Source organism: Mchenga conophoros, linkage group LG8 (assembly GCF_057382185.1).
Source record: "Mchenga conophoros isolate Kocher_MC1m ecotype Shallow Benthic linkage group LG8, M_conophoros_male_GT1.1, whole genome shotgun sequence".
NCBI classification, from domain to species: domain Eukaryota; kingdom Metazoa; phylum Chordata; class Actinopteri; order Cichliformes; family Cichlidae; genus Mchenga; species Mchenga conophoros.
In genome coordinates, this window is record NC_140533.1 from 27,586,699 (window position 1) to 27,613,344 (window position 26,646).

The following is a 26,646-nucleotide window of genomic DNA, read 5'->3' on the forward strand; positions in this document are numbered from 1 at the left end:
AAAAAACATCCAAGTTGAGTCATTTGCAGAAGTAGCACACAAAAATTGTCGATTAATCCACGGCTGAAAATAGTCCTTAGCAAATCGAGTATTTCCTCCTTTGTGCTATAAGTGCCCATCTGTTTGTAAAATGACTGTGCCTGTTTTCATAAAATGAAAGTGTATATTTAGGAGTATTTCTTAAAGACTTCCAGAAATCACTGAGCTTGAGAGCTGAGCATCAGAGACAGGGTAGGGACAGATGGGCACATTGTTGGTTTGGGTTTTTTCAGAGGATCGTCGACAATAAGAAATTAGAGTGACGACTTTATCCTTTAACGGGGCGACCGTGGCTCAGGGGGTTGGGAATCGCATCTGTAACCGGAAGGTCGCCGGTTCGATCCCTGGGCTCTCTGTCCTGGTCGTTGTGTCCTTGGGCAAGACACTTTACCCTACTTGCCTACTGGTGTTGGCCAGAGGGGCCGATGGCGCGATATGGCAGCCTCGCTTCTGTCAGTCTGCCCCAGGGCAGCTGTGGCTGCAACTGTAGCTGCCTCCACCAGTGTATGAATGTGAGAGTGAATGAATAGTGGTATTGTAAAGCGCTTTGGGTGCCTTGAAAAGCGCTATATAAATCCAATCCATTATTATTTAACACAGACAGACAATAACAAATGCTCGGCTGTGCTGAAAGTGCTTGAATATCGGTGCTTAATTACATATACATCCAGCATATGTACTTTGCAAAAATAGCCTCTTTTATTTTGATATATGGCTAATCTCTCGTGTTACAGTTTGCATCTCGTGCTCCTTTCGTCATGTACGTTCACAGTAGCTCTCTCGCTGCCTCGTCTGTTTAGCTGGTGACAAACACACATGCTGGCTTTTTTCCCATTCTCCCCCTATTTGTTGCTGGTCTGCTGCCCATACAGGATTGGTTATCGCTCCTCTTCCTCTCAGGGAGACGGGGAGTCTCGCCTCCTCTTCTGATGCAATAGAAACCCCTGCAGCAGTGCACCGCTGTGCTCATGTGTGTGAGGCTGTGTATGTGTTTAATAGTCCCCTGCTATTCCCCCTTTGATGTCTCCAGCTTGCTAAATGCACACAAACATCGGTGGCGCTCGTACTGATTGGACGCAAGCAAATGGGAATATAGATTCTTATATTATATCACACATTTCCTCTCACACGCTCCCCTTGCATGAGGATTTTCAGCTCGTCACCGGGGCTGAACATGGATTCAAACACCAGGCAGCAATTGCTGCTGACAGTGTCAAAGACACAATGGAGCAGAGTGCTGCATAATTCTCCTCTTTTCATCACTCCCAGCCTCACTTATACAAATATTAATGCTGCATTTTACATCTCTTGTCCGCTTGTCTTTCTGTCGAGAGTGGCCAGAGTAATCACTGCCTATTGTCGCTTTTTCTTTGCCTTGGTGTTTAATTTGGGGCGGGGGGGTGGACCATACTGTGGGGCTTAGATAGGGAGTGGGGATCCTACTGAAGCTGCATCCAGTATTGCACTTGTTCATCAGCCTTCTTCGTTACTGAGGGAATGATAATGGGGCCTACTGGGATTATTTTGTAACCATAGTGACGAAGCAGAGGAAATGTTTAAATATGCATACCTGGCTTTATTACATCTTGTGTTCCTCGAACCTCACCGATGTTTATCAGGTTATGTCTGTGTAGCTACTAGATTTTGTCATTTTTATAAAACGGATCAAAAATTTGCATGTTTCATGTGAACAGAAATATTTTTCTGTGGATCAGTTTTAAAAATATAACGTGTACATGTGAACGTAGCTCAAGGCTGAAGTGGCAAAAACGGCAGTTCCTTCGGTTGTCGTGGGCATGGTTGGTCTTATTATTATTATTATTATTAAATACATATATTATTTGTCACATAAACAATACAACATATAGTGAACATGCAGTGAAATGCTGGTGTCCGAGCTGCGGGCAGGATGCAGTCGTAGGGAGAGAATTTCATTCATTCAGCAGGGGTCCAGAGAGGCGCTTCTCCTCCTTAAAAAGAGCCAGTTGAGATGGTCCCCTCCTGGGTCAGGTGTTCCAGGCATGTCCTCCCAGGAGGAGACCTGCTGGAGAAATTATATCTCTCATCTGGCCTGGGAATGCCTCGGTGTTCCCCAGGATAAGCTGGAGGAGGTGGTTGATGAGAGGCAGGTTTGGACCTCTCTGCTTAGGCTGACCTGCGAGTCGTCTCGGGATAGGTGGAAAAAAATGGATGGATGATTTGTTTGTTATTATTTTAGATGTTTTTCCTTTTATTGGGATGGTTGTCATATATTATAGAAAAATTATATGCACAATGCACCACACATTTCAATGGCAAATTATTAGTTTTTTGCATGATAACTTGTGATAATTTAATAATGTGTCTTTGTATTTAACAGCTTATTTCAAGCGTTTTTCTTCTTCGCTATCATTTTAGAGTTAACGTGTTCATAAGCAGCACTTAAAGGATGATAAAAGATGATTAAAGATTAAAGACAGTTTTTGATATTGTCCATAAAAAAGTAATCAAAATTTATTTTGATATGTGAGTGTTTCTTAGTTTTACACTAGTTGTTTCATTTTTTTCACCAGGAGCATCCCTGTTAGATTAGTGTCTGCTAGGAAGCTAATCCTTTTTTAAAGGATTTGTCTCTTTTGGGAGCCCAGAAGCATTGCAAGACACTTGTTCATCTTTCATGAGTCTTACACAGAGAATATGGCAGACAGAGCAGTTTCCATACAGAGACATCCCCAGACTACCCGTGCCATATTTGTCCCAGTGAGCTAGCTCATCTCTAACGCATTCAGACAACTGCTTCTGTGGCCCTCGTGCTGTTTGGCTGTTGATATGATGCTTGGTGGAAAATCGCTATTCCCCAATCTGACTCGGAGAATAGCCGGAGCGTTTTCCGCCGCTAAAAGGCTTAGGAGGCCGACTGCTGCAGCGCTCCCCGACTGGCACTGCGCTGAGGCACGTGGCCAGAATCACTTATTGACACTTCACTGCCATCTGCCAAGACTGCAAGGTTTGTTTAACAGGCTGAACTCTGTGGAAAGCAATAACTGGATGAGAACTTCCCTCTAGATTTTATGTGAAAGAAAATGATCCTTCACTTTAGGCTATATAACTGAAGTAATGTAGAGATGAAAGGCTGTATTTACACCCCAGACTTGGCCGGCTGTAGGGTTCACAAGGGTTTTTTTTTATTATTTATTTTGTAAATAAACTAAAATCGGGTCACATACACTTTGATGCTAAAGTATAAAAGCTCAGATCAAAATACTTCAAAATTGTCAATAAGGAAAATCCGAGCAGGGAAATGAGCAAAAGGCTCCCTGCTCTCATGGAGGTTTTGCCTCTAACTCGAAAACAAGTGCCCTTGAGCAAGGCAATTAACCCCCAGCTGCTCCTGCGAAGCTGCTCTGTGGGAAATAACAGAAGACTGCGGCTATATCGGGCAGCGCACCACTGAACACATCACGCGTGCTCCTCCTTCACCTGCCTCTCCCCCCTCGGGCTGTTGTTGCAAAGATGTGTGGCCTGCCGACTCGCATCTTCCAGCCGAGGCTGCTTTGTAAAAAGTCCTCGTATGATGTGGCACCCAAACATGCCGTTAGGCGGGTAGGGATTGGGATGCTCTCATTTGTGAGTCTCACTGGAAAGGAATGCCACGGCATGTAGAGGTAATGTCCATGAAATTGCTGGGTCCAGGGGTGTGGCAGCTGTGTCAGGGGTGGGGGCTCTGCACAGCTGTGCACAGCTGCATCTTAAGTCAGTATCTTGTGTGTTAGCTGGTAGTAACCATTCAGAGTTGCCACACTGAGGTTTGGAAAGCATCAGAAAGAGCTGTGAATATTTTTACAGAAGCCTCTAAAGAGATCAAGGTGAGGAGCTAATGAAGCTGAAGCTCTTTTCATGCTTTTAAACAAGAATCTGGAAGTAGAGGTAAGGGTCAACTGTGCTGAATAGAACATGATATTTAGTGTAAATCTTTTCAAAAACTCAGTGAGAGGTTTTTAAGTTATAAGTAGCACGATATTGTGTTTAACTTGATTCATACTCTTAATAACACCACACGTTTTTTCTGCCTGGTATTAACTGAAATTGTTTAACATTAGCTGAACTGAGAGTCATGTTTCAGCTCGCACTGAGGTAAAAACCTCAATCTGCCATTTTCTTTCCTACAAAGAATAAATGTTGCTTTCTATAACACTTACAAAAATGTCAAATGCACACTTGCCACCATGACACCAGAAAGGCTGTTAAAAAAGATTAAAAATCAAAATATTCACACTCTGCTCCTCACTTGATATTTTCTCTTTTTCAAACTGTTCTCTGTACCAAGAGATGGTTGTGTGGGAAAATCCCAGTAGATCTGCAGTTTCTGAGCAGCCAGTCTGGCACCAAGAACCACGCCCCCCTTCAAAGTCACAAAAAATCACCTTTCCTCTCTATTTCCTTCTACTTAGCAGGTCCTCTTGACCACTTCTATATGCCTAAATGAGCTAATTAGTGAGAAAATGTTAGTTTTAAGGAATCCTGGAGTCCTGCCAGTCATGTGACAGAGCTCGAGGGGCACCTTGACACTTGAACTGTCTGCATTCCCACCACATTCGCCCAGATCCCTGCAGAGATTCCTGCTGGTCTCTGGAGGATCACTGGGGGAGTTTTAAAACAGTAGAACAGCACAGGAATGATTAAATATGGTGCTCAGGTGGGGATAAAAGGTCAGACAGAGGTCTGAGGTGCCTTGACACAGAAATAGTTGAGCCAAAATTGATATCCAACAATAGCCAACCAAGTCACCATTTTTCCCACATCATTCTTCCATTTTAAATAATCAGGGTGATTGTGTTGGCTCAGGATTGTTGCCGTGATCATAACATCGCACAGAGTTCACCTCTCCCCGTGCTGGCAGTAGGAACAGACCTGGTGAGCAGCCAGCTGCTTGTTTATTGTCATGGAAAAAAAGACACAGCAGATGACTAATGTTTCAAGATATTAAATTGATTTCCACTTAAATTAATATATCATATTTCATGTGACAGATAAGAAGTGGCTCGTTACTGATAAAGTCAGGGAGAAAGCAGGTTTTTTAAGTTACTGCCTCGTGTTACAAGCTGTTGAACCACAGACTGTGTTTCACACAGGACCGTAGAGTCCTGCGCAGGTAATGCATCATGGTCTGAATCTGGTGTTTTTTTCTTTAGTCATTAAATAGTGATAAAGCCCACACATTTCCATCTGTGCTGGTATCAAATTGTTGGTTTGGTGCAATTGAAAGCCGGGTTTACACGAGTACATTTAAAAAGACATGAGCTCAAACTGCAGGTGCCTGGAATAAACCAGGCTATCCTTTGCAGTACAACACCGAGGAGCATTTTCTACATAAAAAATGTATTAATGGAAAGTTGACAGTTTTATTCTGTAACGGCTCATATAGTCTGACAAAGGTGGAACAAGTGAAATTATCCACGTTGTCTTCCTTCAGTGATTACAGTTCAATTTGAAAGAGAAAGCCATGTGATTATGTGCACCGCCCTTCTGTGCTCATGAAATTCATTGAATCTCTCATGCAAGAAAACGTATGCACTGGATGCTTCAGCTTTCAGGGAAGACTGATGTTTAAAGCACTCTGTGTAGCTGGATCGACTTCACAGACCTTTGTGTCCATTGCAGAGTAATAAGACTCTGAGAATGCCTCCTTAAGCAAGGAGCCTGAATATATTCAAGCTAAACAGAGATAAGGACAAAATTTATTGACTGCAATTAGTCAGTCCAGTGTCTCAGCAGGGCTGGAGCCTGTCCCGGGTGTCACTGAGCGAGTAACCCATTTTATTCATATTAGGAATCATTTTTTATGTAAAACAATAGCTTATCCTTATTTTGAAGAGCTAATGCTAACAAGCTTGATTAGCAAGCTGTGTTCATGAATTGTATATGAGCAAGCCACAAACGCCTGCTAATTAGCGCCGAGTTGTAAACCATCCTTCCTTCCAGGACTTCTGCTGTAATTTCTCCAGCATGCCCTGGGGTCTCCTCCAAGCTGGACATGTCTGAAACACATCACTGTATAAACACATCACTTTATGAACACATCACTTAATAATTCATTCACAGAGCAACAACTTGGGGTTCAGTGTGCTCACCCTCTGGCCAGGAGGAGCAACGCTCTTCCACCCCTGCTGGAGCCCCGCTGCTGACACCGTTCCCAGTGTGTGTAATAATAATCATTCACAGTTTATTTGGTGTGTCCTGCACCTCTGCAGGGAGGATTCATAAACTGGTCACTTAGTTAATGCAAAAACAATGTAAGTAGTGATACACGATGGCTAAAAAAAAGAATCTCTGTTGGAGTAGTAGAGTAAAGCAGCAGCTTGTCACTGAGTCAGGCAGAAGGAGAACTAAAGATTATGTGGTTTGTGTATAAGATCAAGTCACTGAACTGAAACACTCTACTGTGTTTGCACTGATGGTGCTTTCTGGAGCATTTTAATGAAATTATTTCACCATTCCTGTGGGCTGCTGTGTGAAACAGACCATCCAAGAGGTTTGTGAGTCAGATTTAGTGAGTCGAATTATTGCATTTTATTATTCTGTTGGGGATGAGTTGGTACCCCGAGTATCACGGGGCCTTGTTCATGAATTGGGGGAAGAAGGAAGGAGAGACTAACTATGTGTTGGTTCGGCATCTGCACTGATGTGCTGATGCAACACTGGTCTGCTGTGGTGAAGAGCGGGCTGAGTGTGGAGGTGAAGCTGTCGATTTTTGTTCCTCACTCTCAGTTATGGTTATGAGCTCTCGCTAGTGACTGAAAGAAAGAGATCACAGACACAAGCGTCCATCCAGAACGTCTCCCTGGATTATGGGCGGTGTTATTGGAATGGAGATGGTGTTTCTGCCTCTAAAGTGTTTGTCAGTATGCAGGCTGAACCTTTCTCCTTCAGAACCCACACATCATTTAGCCTTTGATGCTACGCCGTGACATCAGAAATGATTTCAGTAAAGCACGAGATGAAAAGAGTTGCTTTTAATCACTTCAGTGTAAAAACGAATCACTTGGAAGAACAGGCAATAAAAAGAGCACTTGTCATAATTTCAGAATTGCTAAGAGCACTTTTCTTTGAAATATCTGATTTTTTTTCTTTATTTATATATCTGATTTAGCGTTATCCGACCTTTCAGAGGTTCTCTGGCTCTCTCGAGGCCTTAGCATTACACAAATCAATTTTATGTACACTTCAGATTTGAAAATTGATCACGCTTTCCATGAGATTTGAAAAATATATCACTGTGCATGTGTTTCTTTGCCCAGCTTATCACTGCAGCCAAAGTCATTTTAATGAGTCTTGTGAGGGGAGTGTGAGGGAGGAGGTCCTCTGGGAGAGATCCTGTGGGAAGCTTTATTGACTGTTACTGTGGAAAATAAAACGGTGGAGTTAAACGTACAGCCAAGCTTCACGTCTGTCTGTTAACCGAAATTAAAAGAGAAAATCTTTTTTACTCTGTTTACTCTCCTCTTTCTCTGGTGAATATACGCTCTGTTTCTAACCCTTATCTGCTCTTTTTCCCTTCTTCCCTTCACGATTCGCTGAACACAAACTTTATAATTCCCGGCTCTTTTCTCCCCGCCAGCTTGATTCTTGTGCGCTGGAAGGCAGAAGGTGTGCAGTGTCTGGCTGTCGAGCGCACTCCGAGACCATAAATCTCCAAACATATGAGAGGAGGCACACATAGTCTGTCAGCCTGTTCTCTGTGTTAAAAGACATGTGGGTGCATGTGTTTCGCCATTTTTTTTAAATTTAAATCAGAATCAGAAATCAGAATACTTTATTGATCCCTGGGGGAAATTATTTTTTGTTACAGTGCTCCATTTTAAACCAACATTAAGACAAGACAGACAATACGCTAACTAAGAATAGTACAATATATACATATATATACATACATACATACATAAGTCACTTATAAATAAATAGTTGGAAAAGAAACATGTGTAGCTGTAGCAGCAAACAGTGTGTTAAGTGGATGCGTTGTACAGGGAGATGGCCACAGGCAGGAATGATTTCCTGTGTCGTTCAGTGGTGCTTTTCAGTAATCTCAGTCTCTCACTGAACGAGCTCCTGTGACTGACCAGCATATCATGGAGTGGGTGGGAGGTGTTATCCAACATTGTCTTTATCTTGGACAGCATCCGCCTCTCCGACACCACCTTGAGGGAGTCCAGCTCCATCCCCACAACATTGCTGGCCTTACGGATTCGTTTATTAAGTCTGTTGGCATCTGCGACCCTCAGCCTGCTCCCCCAGCATGCAACAGCATAGAGGATCGCACTGGCCACAACAGACTCATAGAAAATCCTCAGCATTTTCTGGCAGATGTTGAAGGACCTCAGTCGCCTCAAAAAATAGAGACGACTCTGGCCCTTCCTGTAAAGTGCTGTGGTGTTTTTAGCCCAGTCCAGTTTATTGTCAATGTGTACTCCAAGGTATTTATAGTCCTCCACAATGTCAACACTGACCCCCTGGATTGAAACAGGGGTCAAGTGTTTCCTGGTCTTCCTGAAGTCCACGATCAGTTCCTTGGTCTTTGCCACGTTGAGCTGCAGATGATTCTGCTCACACCACGTGACAAAGGAGTCGACCACAGCCCGGTACTCTGTCTCATCATCCCTGCTGATGCATCCAACCACCGCAGAGTCATCAGAAAACTTCTGAAGATGGCAGGTCTCTGTGCAGTGGCTGAAGTCTGTGGTGTAGAGGGTGAAGAGGAAGGGGGAGAGGACAGTCCCCTGTGGTGCCCCTGTGTTGCTGATCACCTTGTCAGACACACACTGTGGGAGACGTACATATTGTGGTCTTCCTGTCAGGTAATCAACAATCCAGGACACCAGAGAAGCATCCACTCTTGAAGGACTCTTGAAATGATATTAATGAAGAAAGAGCAAACCCCCAAGAGATAATTTAGTGGAGCAGACTGTAAGTGTGCATTTTATCCTCAGATTTGATGTCTTTTGACGTGATTGTTGGCGTTTCCTACATGTTTGCGCACACATGCGTGGCCCGCTGTAGCCTCCAGAAATCAAACAGCACCCATAGAGTGTTAGTGAGGACTAAGCAAAGAGCACGGATGCATAAGACAATTGGGGCTGGCTTCACGTGGCACTGTGGGAGCTCATTACTGTAGTCTTTGGGCTGGAAAATGTCTGTCAGTAAGGATTCATTAAAAGCCAACCTGCTGCAGGAGCTCCTGGTAGGGCTGTAATGAGAGGTCCTTCTCAATTTGGGCTTCCCAGTGGTTTCAGATTGGACAGGTGAAATATTAGCAGCAATCTGCATTACAGATAGAGGGGCTGTCCAGGCCAGAGTTTGGATTTGCTGGGGTCATTAGCATCACAATGCCCCAGTTGGCTCAGTTTTTTTAGGAGCATTTGAAACCACCAGGCTCTCGGGCACGTGCTCTGAGCCACCAGCAGAATATCATCCATTTATTTCATCTTCAGAAAGATTTCAGTCAGCACCAGCTGCTGCCTCCTACATATCAGAACATTTAGTGGAAACATTGTTTGAATAGTTTTTTGTGTCCCATTAACGCAGGCGGCCCTGAGTTTGACTCGTGGGTTTGTTTAACCTGGCTGTCTGAGCTGCTCTAATTTTAGGGTTCGGCTCACTTTGTTTTGAGTCTCTGTGCGTAGATGAAGACGTAAAGCTTCTTTGTCTGAGGTTAAATGTGTGTATTTGTGCTAAAAGCCGGTTTTTACAGTCTCTTTTGTTTCTTTGCATTGATTTCCCGAGGCCAATTTTGTTTGCTTTCTGTTCTGCATGTGTTTTTGGTGTCAGCTCATTGATCGCTCTGCATCATCCGTGCTTTTATTTTTCTCTCCTGACTTCTCGACTTCTGTCTCGCAGACTCGCACGCCACGTGTGACACGACTCAGCCCGACACAGCCAGCTCTCGCTGACCAGGCCAGCAGGGTATCCTTCGCGTCAGCCGAAAATCTGGAGAACATGTCAGACCCTGATATTCCCATCGGCTTCAACAGGATGAACCGGCTCCGCCAGAGCCTGCCGCTGGCCCGCTCGTCCAGCCAGGCCAAGCTGCGGGCGCCAGGTCAGTCCGCTGTCTTTGAGTAAAATTGAAAAATTTCATATCTCTCATATTTAGATTGTGTCGAGGCCCATCTGTGATATCCACTCAGCAGAAATGACGAAAACGACTTGAACCCTTCTGATTCTGTGCAATAAATGAGATCATGTAGGGGTTAGACATGTGCACGTACAATCTGCTCACGGCGATGATGACTACAAACTTTCTACAATAAAATCCAAAGATGTTTCAGGAGATTGGAGCCTTCAATTATGCAGACAGCTTTTAGTTTCATTCAGCAAAATTTTTATTCAGACTAAAGTTTAAAATCTTGACATTTTAGGGTGTGGTTTTCCTTTTTCCTGTTTATTCATAAAGTCTCTGTAATGTTGTTTTAATAGTAAGTTATTTCAGTGGGAAAAAAACACCTCAGTTGTCATTTTAAACTCTGTGCGGGTGAAATCTGTTTCTCATTTCTTTGAACCACAAATGAGAAGTCGGGACAGGATTCATCTCCCAGTAATAACATTTACTTTTTTTTAATGCAGTCACACTTTCAGACTTCTTTGGCTGATTGGTCAGAGATAACAAGCTTGTTACTCCAAGGATGGTTCCCACTGCTTCTCCAAACTCTGAGTTAAATTGCTGACTGCAGATTGATGATTACAAAGAAGTGATGCTTGAGAGAAAAACACTGTTACAAGTACTGATTTTTTTTTAATGTTAGCTCATTTTATTTGAGGCTTATTTTTTACTTCTAGACTAACTTTTGAGATTAAAAACCTTTATTTGTGCTGACATCTCTGCTGGTGGCCATTACTGAGACTCCTTTGATTAAAGGGGAGCTTTGCCAACAGCTCTTGGCTTAAATTTGCCCACTGCTGCACCCATTGGCTCAGTGAAATCCCCACACCAGAGAAAAATGTAGAGCAACTGACTCACAAGACATTTATCGATATCAATGCTCCCCCAAGATGTTTTTTTTCACCGCCCAGAAACTCTGACGCAGGTGTGATGTGATGATTGACCTTGTTTCCGAGTCATTGGCTCCAGCCCCAATAATGCTGGGAACCGGAGATCTTACAGCCGATGCAATGCAAGTGTAAAGCAGGACCAATGGAGTCAAGGGACTGTCCTACTATCTTTATTGAACTATATGAGGGTCTGAAGGTTAAGTCACATTTGGTGGTGCGCTCAAAGGCACAAGTCAGAACTACTGTGCCTGTCACGGTCCTGGGTCTCCTGACCCAGCGTTTTTAGTTCTTTGTGATTTTTGTATTATTGTACTTGTGTGTGATTTATTCTATGGCTTCTAGTTTTGATCCCTTGCCCTTCATGTCTCTCTGTGTCCCCTCTGTTCTGTGTAATTGTGTCTTTGCATGTTTGAGTTTCTTGTTTTCTGTCACTCTGCATTGTGCATTATGTTCTCATGGTTGGTTTTTTGTTACTCTCTCTAGTCTAGTCTCTTGTGTTCCCAGCTGAGTATTTCCCTGTGTATTTTGGTTCTTAGACCTCTGCCTTATGGTTTATGTCTCTCCGATCTGTCAAGTTCGCGTCTCTGTGTGATACTTCCTGTTTTACTTTGATGGTCCGTGTCTCATGTGAATGCGTCCTGCTTTGCTTGTCTCGTCAGTCCTGATTTCTCCCAGCTGTGCCCTCCTTCTGTGTCTCATTCCCCTCGTTACTTCCCAGTGTATTTAAACCCTGTGTTTCTCTGAGTCAGTGTCGCGTCGTCCCTCATGCTGTGTGGATCTCCCTGTGTGTCTCGCTGTGAGTTTTCCAAGTTCCCAGTTTAGATTAGTTTGTATGTTTTTTCCCTGCCAGCAAATAAAGCTGAGTTTTGAGTTCACCTCCCTGAGTCTGTGAGTCCTGCACTTTGGGTCCAACTCCTGCCTGCCGCACAGCGATTCATGACAGTGCCAAAATTCAGCAGTGTCTGTAGCTCAATCTTTAAAAAAATAGTGTGGTTTCACAGACTCGCACAGAAGGGCTGGGACTGGAGGGATGTTTGGCTGCCCACCTCTCATTAGAGAGTGATAACCCGAGCCTTCAGACATGCACTGCACCCCTGAAGCTTCGTAAATATTACCCAGGGGAGCTGAACGTGAGAATAGAAGTGTCAGACTCGGTTGGATCAAACATTAAACGGTGTTTAATGTTTGATCCAACCAGAGCTGGAGCTGGTTGGAGTACTGTGTGGTGTCTGAATGAGCACCTGTATGAATAGAACAAGTCATTATCCACAGAATTTATGACAAACAAGTGGGTATCGTGTGTCCTCGTGTACGCTCTACCCGAGCATATCCCTCTGCTAAAAGTATTTCCAGGAGTCACAAAAATGTGTGAAAATGTTTGTAAATGAGTCCCAAATCACCGTTAGCACTGGCTTTGATGTGTTCACTCAATTTCAACCCATCAACCCCATTCAACCCTTCTAAACTGTTGTAGTTTGAGCTTAGCATAAGCACATCCTGACCGAGCCACTGCACAGCTGTGGACACAACTTACCTTGACTTATGAAAAGTTTCTGACTACAGTTGGTTACTTGCACAGCAGCTTCCCCTCCCGAGATCCTCAAACAAACTACACGTCAGGTCCTTTTACATGTTTGACCTGTGAAACGCAAATTTTAGTGCTTTCGCTGCGATTCGATACTGTTTTCTGATTCCCTTTAACATTTTATTCTCACCATTCGTCTCCACTTTCTTCCTGGTTATGTTTGGAGCTTGATATGAGAGTAAAGGTTGTCTGATTCCAGTCACTGATTCAAATCTGTCCACTGAGGTTTCATTTCATCAGCAGTCAGCACAGCAGGCGGAGCTAATTGACTCTTATTTTCACTTCTTCTATCAGCCTTCATTTGTGGACGTGTATTGACAACCTCACTTTGATTGATACGTCGGGCGGCCATCACTCGCTTAATCTGATTTGATGTTTCTGACAGGCAGCCGTAAACAAGACACATTAGCTCTGTTCCTGTACGGCACTGTCCTCCTTCAGGTAATGTTTGAGTTGACTGAAGGCATCGAGTGTTAATCTAGTGAAGCTGGCAAGGCCCTCTGAGTGTCAAGTGAAAGTCAGACTTCAGTGCACTGCCTATAGGAGTGCTGAATATAAACAGAGCTGTCTAATGCCTCCAAATGATCTCGCCGAGTTACCTGTCGTCTTTGATTAATGGCCGTGGCAGCAAGCGAAACCATTTCCTCCTTAAAAGCATCTTTATAGCATTTGCAGGACACAGAAAATGTAGGACAAGCCAGAAAAATGTCAAGAGTTTCAAATGTTTTATACCACATAAACAGCATATTAAGATAAGCATCAACTCTCTGTGAAACGTTCTATCATTTCATTTCATGTTTGCTCTTCTTCATGCTTTACCAGGCGGTAGCGCAGGCGTCAGTTTTTTTTTATATTATCCTCAATCGTGAGCTAAAACCCCAAACGTGTAAGTTGCCTCCATCCTTAGGGATATCTCACCATCACCTCCGCCCTTCAAAAGGTTTAAACTGTTCTCTAAAAACGAGCCTTTTACATTATAACACATCTGAGTCAGTGTTAATTTTACTTTCTGCACTTGGAGTCGGTGAGAATTTCACTGCGTCCACTCGGAATTCCAGCTTCCATTTAAAGTGAGGCTGATAATTATGTGTTGCTCTCTTCGCATTTCACAGCACAGCAGTGTGAGCCTTAGCTATAGTAGCCTCTTATTAGGTACATCAATACATTTCGTCAACTGTTCTGCCATCACATTCTTTTTTTATTGATCCACTTTCAGTTACATGTTTTATAACAGACATCACAATCTCAGAATGTAAAGGAACAAGAAGAACAAACCATTAGAAATATGTCGAAATGTAATGTTGTTTTTATCCCAGCACCACTGTAAACAGATATGTTCTTTAAGTGAGAAACTGCAAAATGAACAGGAGCTGGGGTGAAGGTGGGTTGCAAAGATGCTTGCATATCAACACCAAATGTGCACAGGCTGAAGCAGCTTGAATTATGGTCCATGTTTAAGCTACTCAATTGGATGTGCATATGGGCATCATCTGAACTGTCAGCTAATATTAGCTGGCACTGACATCAGCTGATCTACAGAGCTTATCCCAGCTGAAACAGGGCGAGAGGCGGGGTACACGCTGGACATATCGCCAGCCTGTTGCAGGGCAAACACAAAATAGACTAGTCTGAGCTCAATTTAATGGACAGTGTGCTTAAAAGAGCTGTTTGAACCCGTTTTTCAGCCATAGAATAGTATTTTTAAAAGCTGTTGAAATGTGTGTTATCACACACACAAAGGCATCAGCACCTTTCCTTTCAAGTTAATGACCACACACCTGTGCAGGCTGGTTATGCCAAAGAAGTGCTGATTATTGACATCAAACTTGGCCAGTAGACCCGAAAGCATAGCTCACTGTTGAGTCTAAAAACCAAGTCATGACGTCTTGATGCTTAAATCCATCTTTTGCACTGGAAGACCCACAAATTAACCACCCAGCGTGTCACAGGCTGGGTCTCTGACCCAGCGCGCTGAGTGTAGTTGGTATTTGTCTTATGTTAGATTTGTGATGATGGTTCATGTGGTATTCTTATTTAGGTTTTAGTTGAGGTTAAAATCAGCCATTATGTATCATTGTCTCCTTGGTTTCTGTGTGTGGGTCCTCGTCTAGTCTCTCATATGTTTTAGGTCTGAGCTTGTATTGTCACATTTACGTCTCCGTGTTTCCTGTTTTATTTTGAAGGAGTCTTATGTTCTTTGTTCATTGTATTTAGTTTTACTTCCCCTGTCCTGTCATTAGGCTCATATCAGCCATGTGTTCCCACTTCCCCTGATCACCTCCCGTGTCCTCTGTTTTCCGTATGTCATTGTCAGGTCGTCTGTTATCGTCAGCACAGTCTTCATAGGTTTTTCCTCATAGCTCTCACTGTGTTTCACAGTAGCCTTCGTTTACACAGTGTTCATTCTCATAGTGTCCATAGGTCTGTGAAGGTTCTCAGTCATCCAGGTCATCGTAGTCAAAGGAGCTTGCAAAGAAAAGCGTCTGGACTTCTTTGAGTTGCTTGAAGACGTTTCACCTCTCATCCGAGAAGCTTCTTCAGTTCTAAGGTCAAATGGCGGAGAGTCCCAGATGTAAACCCAGTGGGAGTGACCCCCCAAAGATGGACAAAAGGACCCCACCTTATCATGCGATTTCCTGGTGTGGGTGGGGCCAGTTTTCACAATGAGCTCACCCGAAACCCTGCCTGATTGGGACCCACACCCGTTTTCACACCTTGGCTCATGTGATTAGAGGATCATCAGGGGGTCCTTTATCCCTCTGTGGGGGGTCACTCCCACTGGGTTTACATCTGGGACTCTCCGCCATTTGACCTTAGAACTGAAGAAGCTTCTCGGATGAGAGGTGAAACGTCTTCAAGCAACTTAAAGAAGTCCAGACGCTTTTCCTTGCAAGCTCCTTTGAATAGTGTCCATAGGTTTTTCTTAGTTATATATTTTACCACTGCTTACAGCCAAATAAAGGCTCGCCTTTTGTTAACTCCTCCAACTCCTCTCTGCATCCACTTCTGGGTCCTATAAACAAAACACACCGGCGCACCCCGCTGTGACACAGCGTTTCTTTTGCCCAGAAGCAAGAGCATCATTGGCAACATTGCTGGCAACATTAGATCTGCATCAGATTAACTTATCCTGGGTCAGTTATTACCACCGAAAAAAATCGCCTGTGTCTATACATTATGCACTTAATAAATTATCGTTGACCCTACGGGTTTTATTGTAAAACAAGTATGAAATGCCTTTGTGTTGCATTAAAAGGTCTCACAAAGTCTTGAATTTAATTTGGTAAACACTGCAGAAACCCTGACTAATGGTGAGCAGGAGGAACATTTACAATCTGACCACTGACATTTAGATCAATCTGCAGCACAGCATACAGGCCACGTATAATTAAACAGGAACTTAACACTAAAATTCATTAAATCATTTTGTGTAACATATCGATTTTGACCTCAGTCTTCAGTATTTATTCCAACTAATTTAGTTAATTGCCTTTTTTTAACAGTAAATTAAGCTGAACAAAGTAAAACATGTTGTACTCTCACCCTGCTCCCACATATGGGTTTCGTTGAGATGGAGAGCTTTAGATCGGAGGTGGTAACGAGGGAAGTGCCTGCTGTATAGACGGTAAGAGCAGCGCAAACGGAGGGATTATGCCAAGCAGTGTGCTTTCAGCTAAAATGGATGATTATTAGCTGCTTCTACACTGTTGAAAACTTTGAGGTGAAAATTGTTCGTACGCTCTCTGCCTTCATCACCGACTCCAAACTTCACCCCACCCCCATCTACCACTGTGAATCTCCCCCATTGCTCCTCCCCATCCATAAATGCAGGGATCTTGTTCCTCCAGCTTGGGGAGGAGACTCGCAGGGTTCACCTGACCCACGAGCTGACCAGCCTGGACACTCTGAGGGCCCTCATCGTGCACATGTTCCCCCAAAGGCTCACCATGGCCATGCTCAGGTAGGTCGATATCCACAAACGCAGGATATTAACACGTCTGCATGTTTATCGATCTGTTTAGATCTTTTACAAACGTTCTGCAGTGCAATATTTACACTTCATTTATGGCATGTTTTATAAATCAATCTCAAGGTCAGAGGCTGTCGGTGATTCATTTCAGCTCCATCCTCAACCAGCCACACATGAAAATTCATTTCTTTAAACAGATGGGGAATAAAAGCAGGAGAGGGCACTGAAAATGACGATGACTTATATTTTTCTTTAAATATCCTTTAAATGCCACATTTCATTTCCAAAAATGTCTAAAACAACCCTCAATTTAATGTTTTTGGTTAGCTTAGCTTGCTAATGCTGACTACTAATTTCTCTCCATGTAACCAGAGAACAACCCCAGAATTGAACTCATCATATATCATCATATTTTTGGTAAAAATGAGATATGTAGCTTTATCAGCTAGATTTAAATCAACCTTATTTTTGATCTATTTTCATTTTAATAACTTTTGATGGTGAAGTTCTACTAAAAAAATGTGAAAATATGTATTTTAAGACCAGAAATGATCACAGAGAATATTTAGTTTTTATATATGATTTAATAACTGTTTGAATATTTGAAAACCGTGACCATCATTAGCTTGTCGTGCTGCTCTTTTATCGCTATGTTCTTTAACCAGAAAGGAAACGGTTTGGCTACCATAAGCCATCTCTAATGGGTTTTGATGTGATGGTGGAAAGTGAGCAGACTGTAAAAAGTCAACGGTCCTTGTGTTAATCTTGTGTCCATCCACACATTTTGCAGAATTACTTAAATAAAACGACGCGATTCTGCACCAAGATCTAAAGGATTCTTCTATTTTTCATGTTAAGCCACTAAGTTTGATAAATTCAGCCTATTTTTTTTATCAACTCTTGTCTTGGTTGCAGCAAATACATATAAATAAAAATCTCATGTGGTGTCTTTGGTTTGAAAGTTGCACTGCTGACCAATAAGCTGCCCATTCATTTAATCTTAGCTGCAATATGTTTTTGAACACATGTGCGTTCAGGACAAAGAACTGGGTCAAAAACATCAATAATCATTTTCATTAAGTTCTAAATTTTTGTTTCTCTCTAGACTCTCCCATGTTAGTTATCCACAGCACTTTTTTACCTTTAAACACTGAACATTAGATTTCTGATTAACCTAATATCAGTCCGCTTCCAGCTGATTCTCTCATTACGAGCACCTCATGCAGTTAGAAATCCTCCTCCCACTCTCCAAGTGAACGTACATCACTGTATCATATTAGTGTGTAACAGATGCTGAAATTGTCTTTGCATGGACTGTTTATCAGTGTTTGCGTCTTTTTTTGTGTGTGCGTTGACAACTATTGATATTCAGGTCTCCCAGCACGGCTCTGTTGATTAAAGATGAGACCCGTAATGTCTTCTATGAGCTGGAGGACCCACGGGACGTTCAGGACCGCTGCGTAATTAAGATTTACTGCAAAGAGCCCATCTACAGCACCTACCCTGGACATCACAACCCACACCTGGCAAACGGAGACCTGCGGGTAAGTGTGAGTCTGCGTGCACACAAACGCCTGGAGGAAAGAGACAAATAAGCCTTGGTGTTCAAAACACAGAGAAAGAGGGTTAAACGCTACAGGTGCATTCATGAACAGCTTCTCCCATTTTTCTCCTTCTCTCTGGCCGTGAGGACTGCATGTGTCTACAGAACTAAAAGAATAAACTTTGCCAAGGTCAAACACTCATGTTTTTTACTCCTCAGCTGTTTTTAAGCCGCCAGGTGAGAGGCCAGGTGGGCAGCGTGGACACCCAAGTTTGTGAAGGCGATAACTCAAGAACGAGGCGGCATCAGAGTTTCATATTCATATCATCGGTATACCTACTAAAAATCTTGGATCACTTTGGGTCTGGCGAGGTGTTGTAAAATTTTGAAGTTGATAGCGGATAGCATAAGTGTTTCTACCATGTGGCCGCCAGTACTTTTATTATTTATTGTTCATTTAGATGAGGAGATTTTTAATGCTGGATTTTCTGCTTCCCTTTAGGGTTAGAAATATGATAAACATTCATGGGTAGAGAATATTTCTGCTATTTAAAATTGCAAAACACCAGTAGACCAGGAGGTTGAACAAAGCCCTAAACCAAAAGAAATATGGAGTTTGGAAATTTGCCTTTAAACGTCTTTAGAAATACAGTATCCTACTTTAATAGAACTGGTCTGCATTGGTGCATCATATCTTTATTCTCTTCCCCCTCCTGCCCCCCCCCCTCTTTCTTAAATAGATAACTATCATATCTGATATCATATCTCACAGTACAATAATATTGAATGGGTTGCATTGTTGTATTTTGTCATGTTTCTCAGGTCTTTGTCTGAATTTCTACGAACATTATTGCTAAGGATTGTCTTATTGCATTGGAGTCACACTGGGTTAAATATGTACACTTGGGTTTTAAGGGGTATTTATTATTTTCTTCTTTTTTTTGGGTTGTATGGAAGCCCCAAACGCAATTTCATTGTTCTTGACAATGACAATAAATAAATAAATACTAAATACTAAAATACTAAATACTAATAATCAGTTCTCTGTTTAAGTGTTTTACCAAAATGCAAAGTAAGGGCAGAAGATGATCCCTTTTCTTCATTGCAGACTCAAACTCTGTGCAGTCCTGTCATAAATAATGTTTCATAATTCCCTTTGAAAACTCTTATTCATATACCCTCACGCCCACATCAATCTCCCATGAAACACTGATTTTATATCTTTTTACACATGCTAGTTTGCATTACACAATGTGTTCAGGCTTAAGTTAGTTTCATTCACTCGTCGAGAGTGAGTCATGTGACTTTTTCCCAACACTGAGCCTGGACGAGCGCCAGTCTTTCACATCTCCCGTGCTGAGTGGGCTGCATGCCAGCAGACTGCAAAACTGCAGAAACACTTCTCTGAGATGACACTCGTACTCCAGTTCGTCTGAGGACTGACTCGTGGATGCAGTCTTTTAATTGCTGAAGCTGAGGTATTATTTCCCTAACTTCAAATGAAAACAGTTCCCACCGACTCACCATATGCACATGCAAGCTAGTGCTGTTCAAATAGACCAGAGAGCCAAACTACCATTACAGCCAGATTAAATATGGCATTGCTTCCACAGGAGAGCAAATGAATGCAGTGTATTTCAACCTAAACACGTCTAGGAAATAAATAATAACAATATTAATAGAAGTTCTGCTTTGGGAAACATGGGAAAAATCTCCCCAGTAGTCAATCATTCAGTCAGAACTGTTAACATTTCAAGATTTAGGGATTTCTGGGATTCTGAGGGGATCAGTCTGGGAACCCATCATCTAGTCTGCTGGCTTGGCCTTTTGATGCTTTCTTTCAAGGCTTTCTGGGTGGCCAGCAGTTATCTGGAGGGACACTTCCTGTTGTGTCCACAAGTTTAATGGATTTAAAAAGCTAAAATCTTCCCAAACAATAGCCATTTTTTTTACACTAAACACTATTAATAGCCGTTAGACTACAAATTGAAAGCATAATGCTAATAATCTTGTCCTTTATCCAAAGATAATGAACATCTATGCACAGATACCTCTTTGGAGCGATTCATTTTGACTCATTTTTAGATCTTCCAGAGTATAAAAGATGAACATACCTTACAGGTTTGAAAGGTGAAGCCTTGATACCTGAATCCTTCAGGAGGAGCAGACTCATCTGGTGGCAAAATAAGTTCTGATTGTGAAGAAGTCCTTCGAATGTCCTTTTTTTCCCTGATGAGTTTATGGAATCAGTCACTAGATTCAAGCATAAGCAAGTATTTTGGAGACGTTGGGAAGGAAAAACTCCCTTTTTTGCAGGAAGAAACCTCTGGCAGAAGCTTGGGATGTGCAGCCCTCTGCGAGGGGAGGAAGACAGTACAAAGACTGAGATTCAGTAATGAAATATGAAGTTCATTTTGTAAATTTTGATCAATGTTTAAGTAATAAAGGAGGCTGATGCTTGGTTAGGGTTTGTGTTAATGACTGGTCAATCACAAGTCATTAACCAAAGTGTCCCTCGGTTTCTCAGAGAGGTCTCAGTTTTCATTGTGCTATAAAACTACTGGTGTATTAAAATGTACTTATCAACCCATCTTTATTTGAGCTGATGATCAGCCGCCTGTAAATCACATCCTCCTGTCCAGCAGCCACAGTGGGATTTATTTTAACACATCAATCAGTTTCTGGCAACATAAATGTGGCATCTGCTTCATTAGCATGATTACTAATGCTTCATGCATTTTGTTACAGCAGGAGCAAAGCAAACCTTTGCATGTCATTCACTTTTCGCAGCGTTGCCATTTTCAGCACAAAACCCCGAATGCATTTTGTTGCCTCCTAATTACAGTGTGATTATGGAAATGAGGATCTGCAATTTAAAGTGTTAGAGAACGCTCCTTTTATAGGATAAAGCAAATGATGAACTAGATAAATTACATTACAGGAAGGCAGACATATGCAGCGCACATGCTGTGAAAAACGAATCTACGTATTTAACAGCTGAAGTGAGGCGAGTGCCGTCGGCAGCGGCGTGTTTTCTGACACATTTCGGTGTTTCAGTTTGCTGTCTATGAAACATCCTGGGGCTTTTTGTTTGCGTGTGTGCATGCGATTGGTTTACTGTCTGCCTGTGTGCGTGATTTGCAGCTGCCCGTTAATGCGCTGGAGGTCAGCTGTTCCCAAGGGATTGTTCCCCGTCTTCAGCTCTGAAATCTTCGTAGCGTTTTACAGTCTTATCAAACCAGCAGGCTTACCTTGAGCTGGATGTGTGTGAGGTGCATTGTCAAGGTGAGGACGAGGACGTGTGTGTGTATGTGTGAGCTTATTGAACTCTTGCCAGCATAGCCAAAGATCACTCCCTGATTGCAGGCCACAAAAGCATGACGAGGATTACTGAAGCCGGACTGTGTGACTGGAGGACAGAATGAAGAGGAGATTGATTGGTAGATTTCCCACAGCGGGAGAACGGGCAGTTTTGAATGGCACAGTGGGATGAAGCTTTCAGGAGCGCACCTGCGATAGGCGTCTTGCGACTTTAGGGGGTGGAATGAAATGTCTGCATGTCTTCGGCGCACTTAAAGGATGGTGTCGATACGAGGCTGTTGCTAAGATACAAGATGGAAGATGATGGCCCCAGAGTGCTGCGAGGCTGTCCACTGGGTGTTGTTAGAAAAGACCCGAGGGTTATTATGTGGAAATATTGGCTTTTCAATTTGCATCATCTCCAGGAGAGATAGCTCTGTGCGTCACAAGCAATTACAGCGTCGTCTTCTTTTGTGCTTCTTTGCCGTATCTATTACTCTTCTGTCTGGTCGCCTTCAAAGCACGGCTTTTACTCACACCCTCCGCTCCCCGCTTTGTTTTGTCTTTCAATCTGACATGTGGGTCTGATGCCAAAAGATTATCCCTTCATGCACAGCCTGTCAATAAAGCATCAAGTGCAACTTAAACTGCACTCAGAGGGGCAATTTAGAGTCCTTCCTGTCAATCAGGAAGTGGCATCTATGAACTACTGGCTGTTACAGTAAGTTGCCCTTTTTTAAAAGAAATAGCTAGTTGTCAAGCTGATTGTTGAATTTCTGAAAAGTCAAAAACTGACAGACGTTATGGGTAAAGCATTCTAGTATCATTGTGAAATCTCTGCCTCTCCTTAACTGTGTTCAACCACAGTGAGAACAAATTGTATCCCTTCCCCAAAGTGATTAATGCCACCAGTGAAATCAGACTTGGACGTTCAGTCGCTGCTCTTCTGATGGTGCAGCTAAAACCATATACAGTGTGTGATCCTTTTCCAAATCTACCCTAATACCTGCCATCAATAGATCTCTTTAGCTTGAAAACTGCCTCAAAAACTTCTGAATTGCAGACAAGAGGTTACCTCCTTTTCCCGTCCAGAGATTTGGAGAGATGTGGATAAAAGAGAGGTGACATGCTGCAGAATATGTAATGTCTTTTATATAATAACAGTGTGATGACGTGCTATAATCATCAAGTCTTCTTCATTTTAATGCTGAACTCCGCAACAACTAGCTCGCTTTCTCTGGATGCTTTTATAACATGATTTGATTGGCCTGCAGCAGCTAAATAACATTTAATCTTCTGTGTTGTGTTTGATTGAATCCACTGTGTACAAGCGCAAAACACGAGATTAAGAATATTTTGTGAATGAACTGATTAATCTCATTAGAGAGTCAGGAGTCAAGTTTAGGTTCTAAACTTGTTTAGTTTGAATTCATGATTATTATATGAAGTTACCCTAACAGAAGCAATAAATAATAAATATAATAGCACTCTTCATGGCCTGTAGGTCCATTATGGTTGCTGCGTTTCATTATTCATGAATGTGAAAATTTTTAATCTCCCCGGCTCAACATCAAATTCCTTTTTTCCTCCACAAATCGCACTTTTAGTATAACTTTAAATTTTAAACTGTTACTTTAATGATATTTCTAAAGAATCTTGTTATTGGATTTGAACAAGTCGTTTCAGACCTCAGAGCTCCATCGAATTATTAATACTGTAACTATAATGATATTCAGCTAGGTGACGGACACCATCCTCAGTTTCACTTTCTATTTAAACCTCACTTCCAGGCCCATGACAGCTGTTGTGGGATTGGAAGTGTGGACTAGAGATAAGATGGGGAAAGGACATAAAATCAGTAAAGCACTGATTCAGTCTGTTAACAGACTCACAATCTGTCCAACAACCTGTGAGATTGCAGCAACTTCCACCAAAGAGTTTGTGACTATTTTGCCTGTTCATGTTCAGTAACACCACGTCTCTGAGTTCTCTCTATGCACCACCTCACTCATGCAGACTCCCAACATGTGACGTGGTATCTCTTCCCTTTGACTGGGTAAGAATGGATAAATGGCTTCAATCTCATAATGTCATTTACCAATAAACCATTTTCTTTAGTTGGTGAGTCAACATTGGCGAGCCTCCCATGTGGCTTGAACAAAAATGAATATAGATCATTTGGTTTAGCTGCGTGACAAATCCCTCTTAGCCCTATCCAAACACTTAATGTACATTGCCTATATTATGAACACATCTTAGTATTCAATGACTTTGCTAATGATCTAAAAGCACAGTTGCTGACTTGTTTAGCAAAATTTACTGTGAACAAAAACAGTGGAGCCGCTATGATTTACACAGGCCAAAAGAGTTGACCTTTATTTTTGCCACTGTAATGTTATCCAGGTCTGATTCACTGAGGCAGCGGTCTAAATAAAGATGCCCAGACCGACCTTCTCGCCTCCAGCTCATCTGGGGGGATGCTGAATCATTCTCAGGCAAACCAACTGACATAATTGTCTCTAGTATATCCTGGGTCTGCCCTGGGGTCTCCTTTTAGTTAGATATGCCTCAAGGAGGCCTTCTAGTCAGATATGTGAATAACCTCAAATGACTCCTTTTGATGCAAAAAAAGCAGCAGGTCTACTCTAAACCCCTCTTGAGTTGCTGACCTCCTCACCCTGTCTCTGTAATTCTAGATCTCGTTTGGAGGGAGGTCATTTCCACCACTTTATCATTGATCTTAGTCTTTTAGAGACTACTTTCAATTCATGGCAATAGGTGAGAGTGAGTCGACTAGTAAATTTACTTGCAGTGGTCCTAAAGCACCCCCAAAAGGATTCCCCAAGGTTCCACACAGTCAAAAGCCTTCTGCAAGTTTAACAACCACTTGTGGACTTGTTGGCAAAAACTCCCACACGCCTTTGAATTTTCATGAGAGTGTAAAGAATAGATGCTCAACAAAGCCCACGATGTTCTTCCCAAATTATACTTTTGACTTGTGGGCAAACTTTCCAGCACCCTGTACTGATCTGTACTCGATGGACATGTGCTATGTATCCAGGAATAACAGTTATGTTCTTTGTTTGTAGAGGGAGATGGTGTATGCACCCCAGGACTCTCCACCCAACCGCCGCCTGAGCAATCCACCGATGTCTTCCCAGCATTCATCTTCCTCTGCTTCCCCTCCCCAAGGCTCACCCTCCCGTGCTCGTCTACTTTACAGTGGCGGAAGGCCTTCTTCCTATGCCGGGCCACACCACCACACCCACTCCCTGCCTCACCCTCACTCCCAGTCCCACCACTCCTCTCCCCACCAGCAGCCCCAGCTCCACCAGCCCCACCAGCCCCACCACCCCCAGCCGGCCTTCTGCGCCTCCTCCAGTGCCATACTTGAGCGCAGGGACGTGAAGCCCGACGATGAAATGGGGGGATCCCGAAGCATGGTGCTGCTGAGGGGGGATGATCGTGGTGGGGGCGGGATTTACGCAGACCCCTACACTCTGGGTCCAGATCCAAGTCGGCTTAGCCTCGCAGGGGGTCCTCACTCTCCTTTGCCAGCAAGAGCCGACCCATACGGCTCCTTATACCGCCGTGGTGGAGGTGGGGGTGGTGGAGGTGCTGCATCAGTGCGTTCACTCACCTCCTATTCAGCAGCTGCACTACAAGGAGAACTGATGGAAAACAGCGCTCTCTACAGGCCCGGAGGACCTCTTTATAACGATGCCTATGCTGCGTCTCTGTTGGCCATGGGGTTGCGGGTGCCTCCACCCTCCTCCCCGCAGAAGATACCTGACATGAGAGATTCCTATGGAGCAACCATGCCCAATCGGGGTTCTCCAGGGAGACAGAGTTTGCGAAGAGACTCTGTGACCTCTTCGGTGTTTGGGGAAAGTCCCAAAGCCCGGGGTCAGGGACCAGGACTGGGTCTCACCTCAGAGCAGCTGTGCCTGTTGGCTGGTGCCGGAGGGGATGGAGGTGGACCTGGAAGCTTCGGCTCACCTCTGCTGGGGAATGAGACAGAAACCAGGTACTTATCATTTTTTATTAATTGCTGGCAATTCATATGTGTATGTGTGGAGGATGTCTACTTTGTTTTCCTATGGTAATGTTAACAGACTTCATGAGTGATTTTGATAATTTTGCCATTAAAACTAGAAATTACTCGCACCATACCAACAACCAGTTTGTGCTCAGAGCTTGGTGATCTTGCATCTCTTCTAATATGAGAATGTCAGTACTGTTTATCACTGGTAGATGTGCAAATTTATGAATCACTCCCCAGCTGCTTTATTCTTATGGTAGAGATTAGTGATCCTGAGAAGCTTACATAGAGAAACACGTGAGATGGCAGGTGAATCACAGGCAAAGATGAGGACTTCAGGGATATCTGCTTATGTACAGTTTTAAGCAAGCGCACAAGCAAGAAATTAGATATATATGAAGACAAATCGTATACAACAGTTATGACCAATCTTAAGTACTATAAAATTTGTACAGTTTAGCAGAACTGATCAATATTAAAAATATGATTAAAAAAATGATGCTACTATCATAGTTATGTAGTGGTGGCAATGTGTTTTTAAAAAAAATGGATGCAGATATTTAGTTTTGTTCTAAAGCCTCAATTGTGGCATATTGCCCACTGCCATGTTTGTTTGTTTGTTTTGAAGTGATGAGAGTTTGATGGTGATATAATTTTATTTGCTAACATCAGCTAGCTTGGCTAGCAAGCTGCATCTTTAACTGTACGAGTGCAATGCAGAGAGACCTATATCTGCCATTTAGTGATAGTTTATAAACTAATGAAGTACTAGAATTGTATTTACTTCACAAAATGAAAGCACACACTTCTTAAATGTTCTGGTTTAGTGTAGAGCTCCCAGTGATGACACAAGTGTTGCTCAAAGTGGCCACGCCTCTAATTTCAAGTCTTAAAATACAAAAGGGCATGCTAAAACAATGCATCCATATTGCAGTTGTTATAATGTAGCAAACTATACTTAGAGACCAGAACCATTTTTGTAGCATTTAGCACGAGAGTCTGTGGCAAATGATTCACTTTGGAGCCAGCTTCATGTGTCATTGGCATGCGACACTTATTTGCTTTTTCAGTCCTGATAGCTGCTGTTTAAGCAAAAGTAGATTTATTTTTATGTGAGGAGGTAATTTCATTGATTTCATAACACA

The 26,646-nt window shown here is 42.8% G+C and overlaps 1 protein-coding gene across 3 annotated transcripts in view; it reads left to right on the forward strand.

Moving 5' to 3' along the window:
* Window positions 1–26,646, forward strand: part of srcin1b (SRC kinase signaling inhibitor 1b) — a 140,956-nt gene that overhangs the window by 84,707 nt on the left and 29,603 nt on the right. For all 3 annotated transcript variants that reach the window (XM_085285386.1, XM_085285388.1, XM_085285387.1), the window contains exons 4-7: window positions 9,910–10,111; window positions 16,478–16,607; window positions 17,989–18,160; window positions 24,549–25,486. In XM_085285386.1, coding sequence (XP_085141512.1) covers window positions 9,910–10,111; window positions 16,478–16,607; window positions 17,989–18,160; window positions 24,549–25,486 — 1,442 coding nt within the window. The remainder of the gene's footprint in view (window positions 1–9,909; window positions 10,112–16,477; window positions 16,608–17,988; window positions 18,161–24,548; window positions 25,487–26,646) is intronic.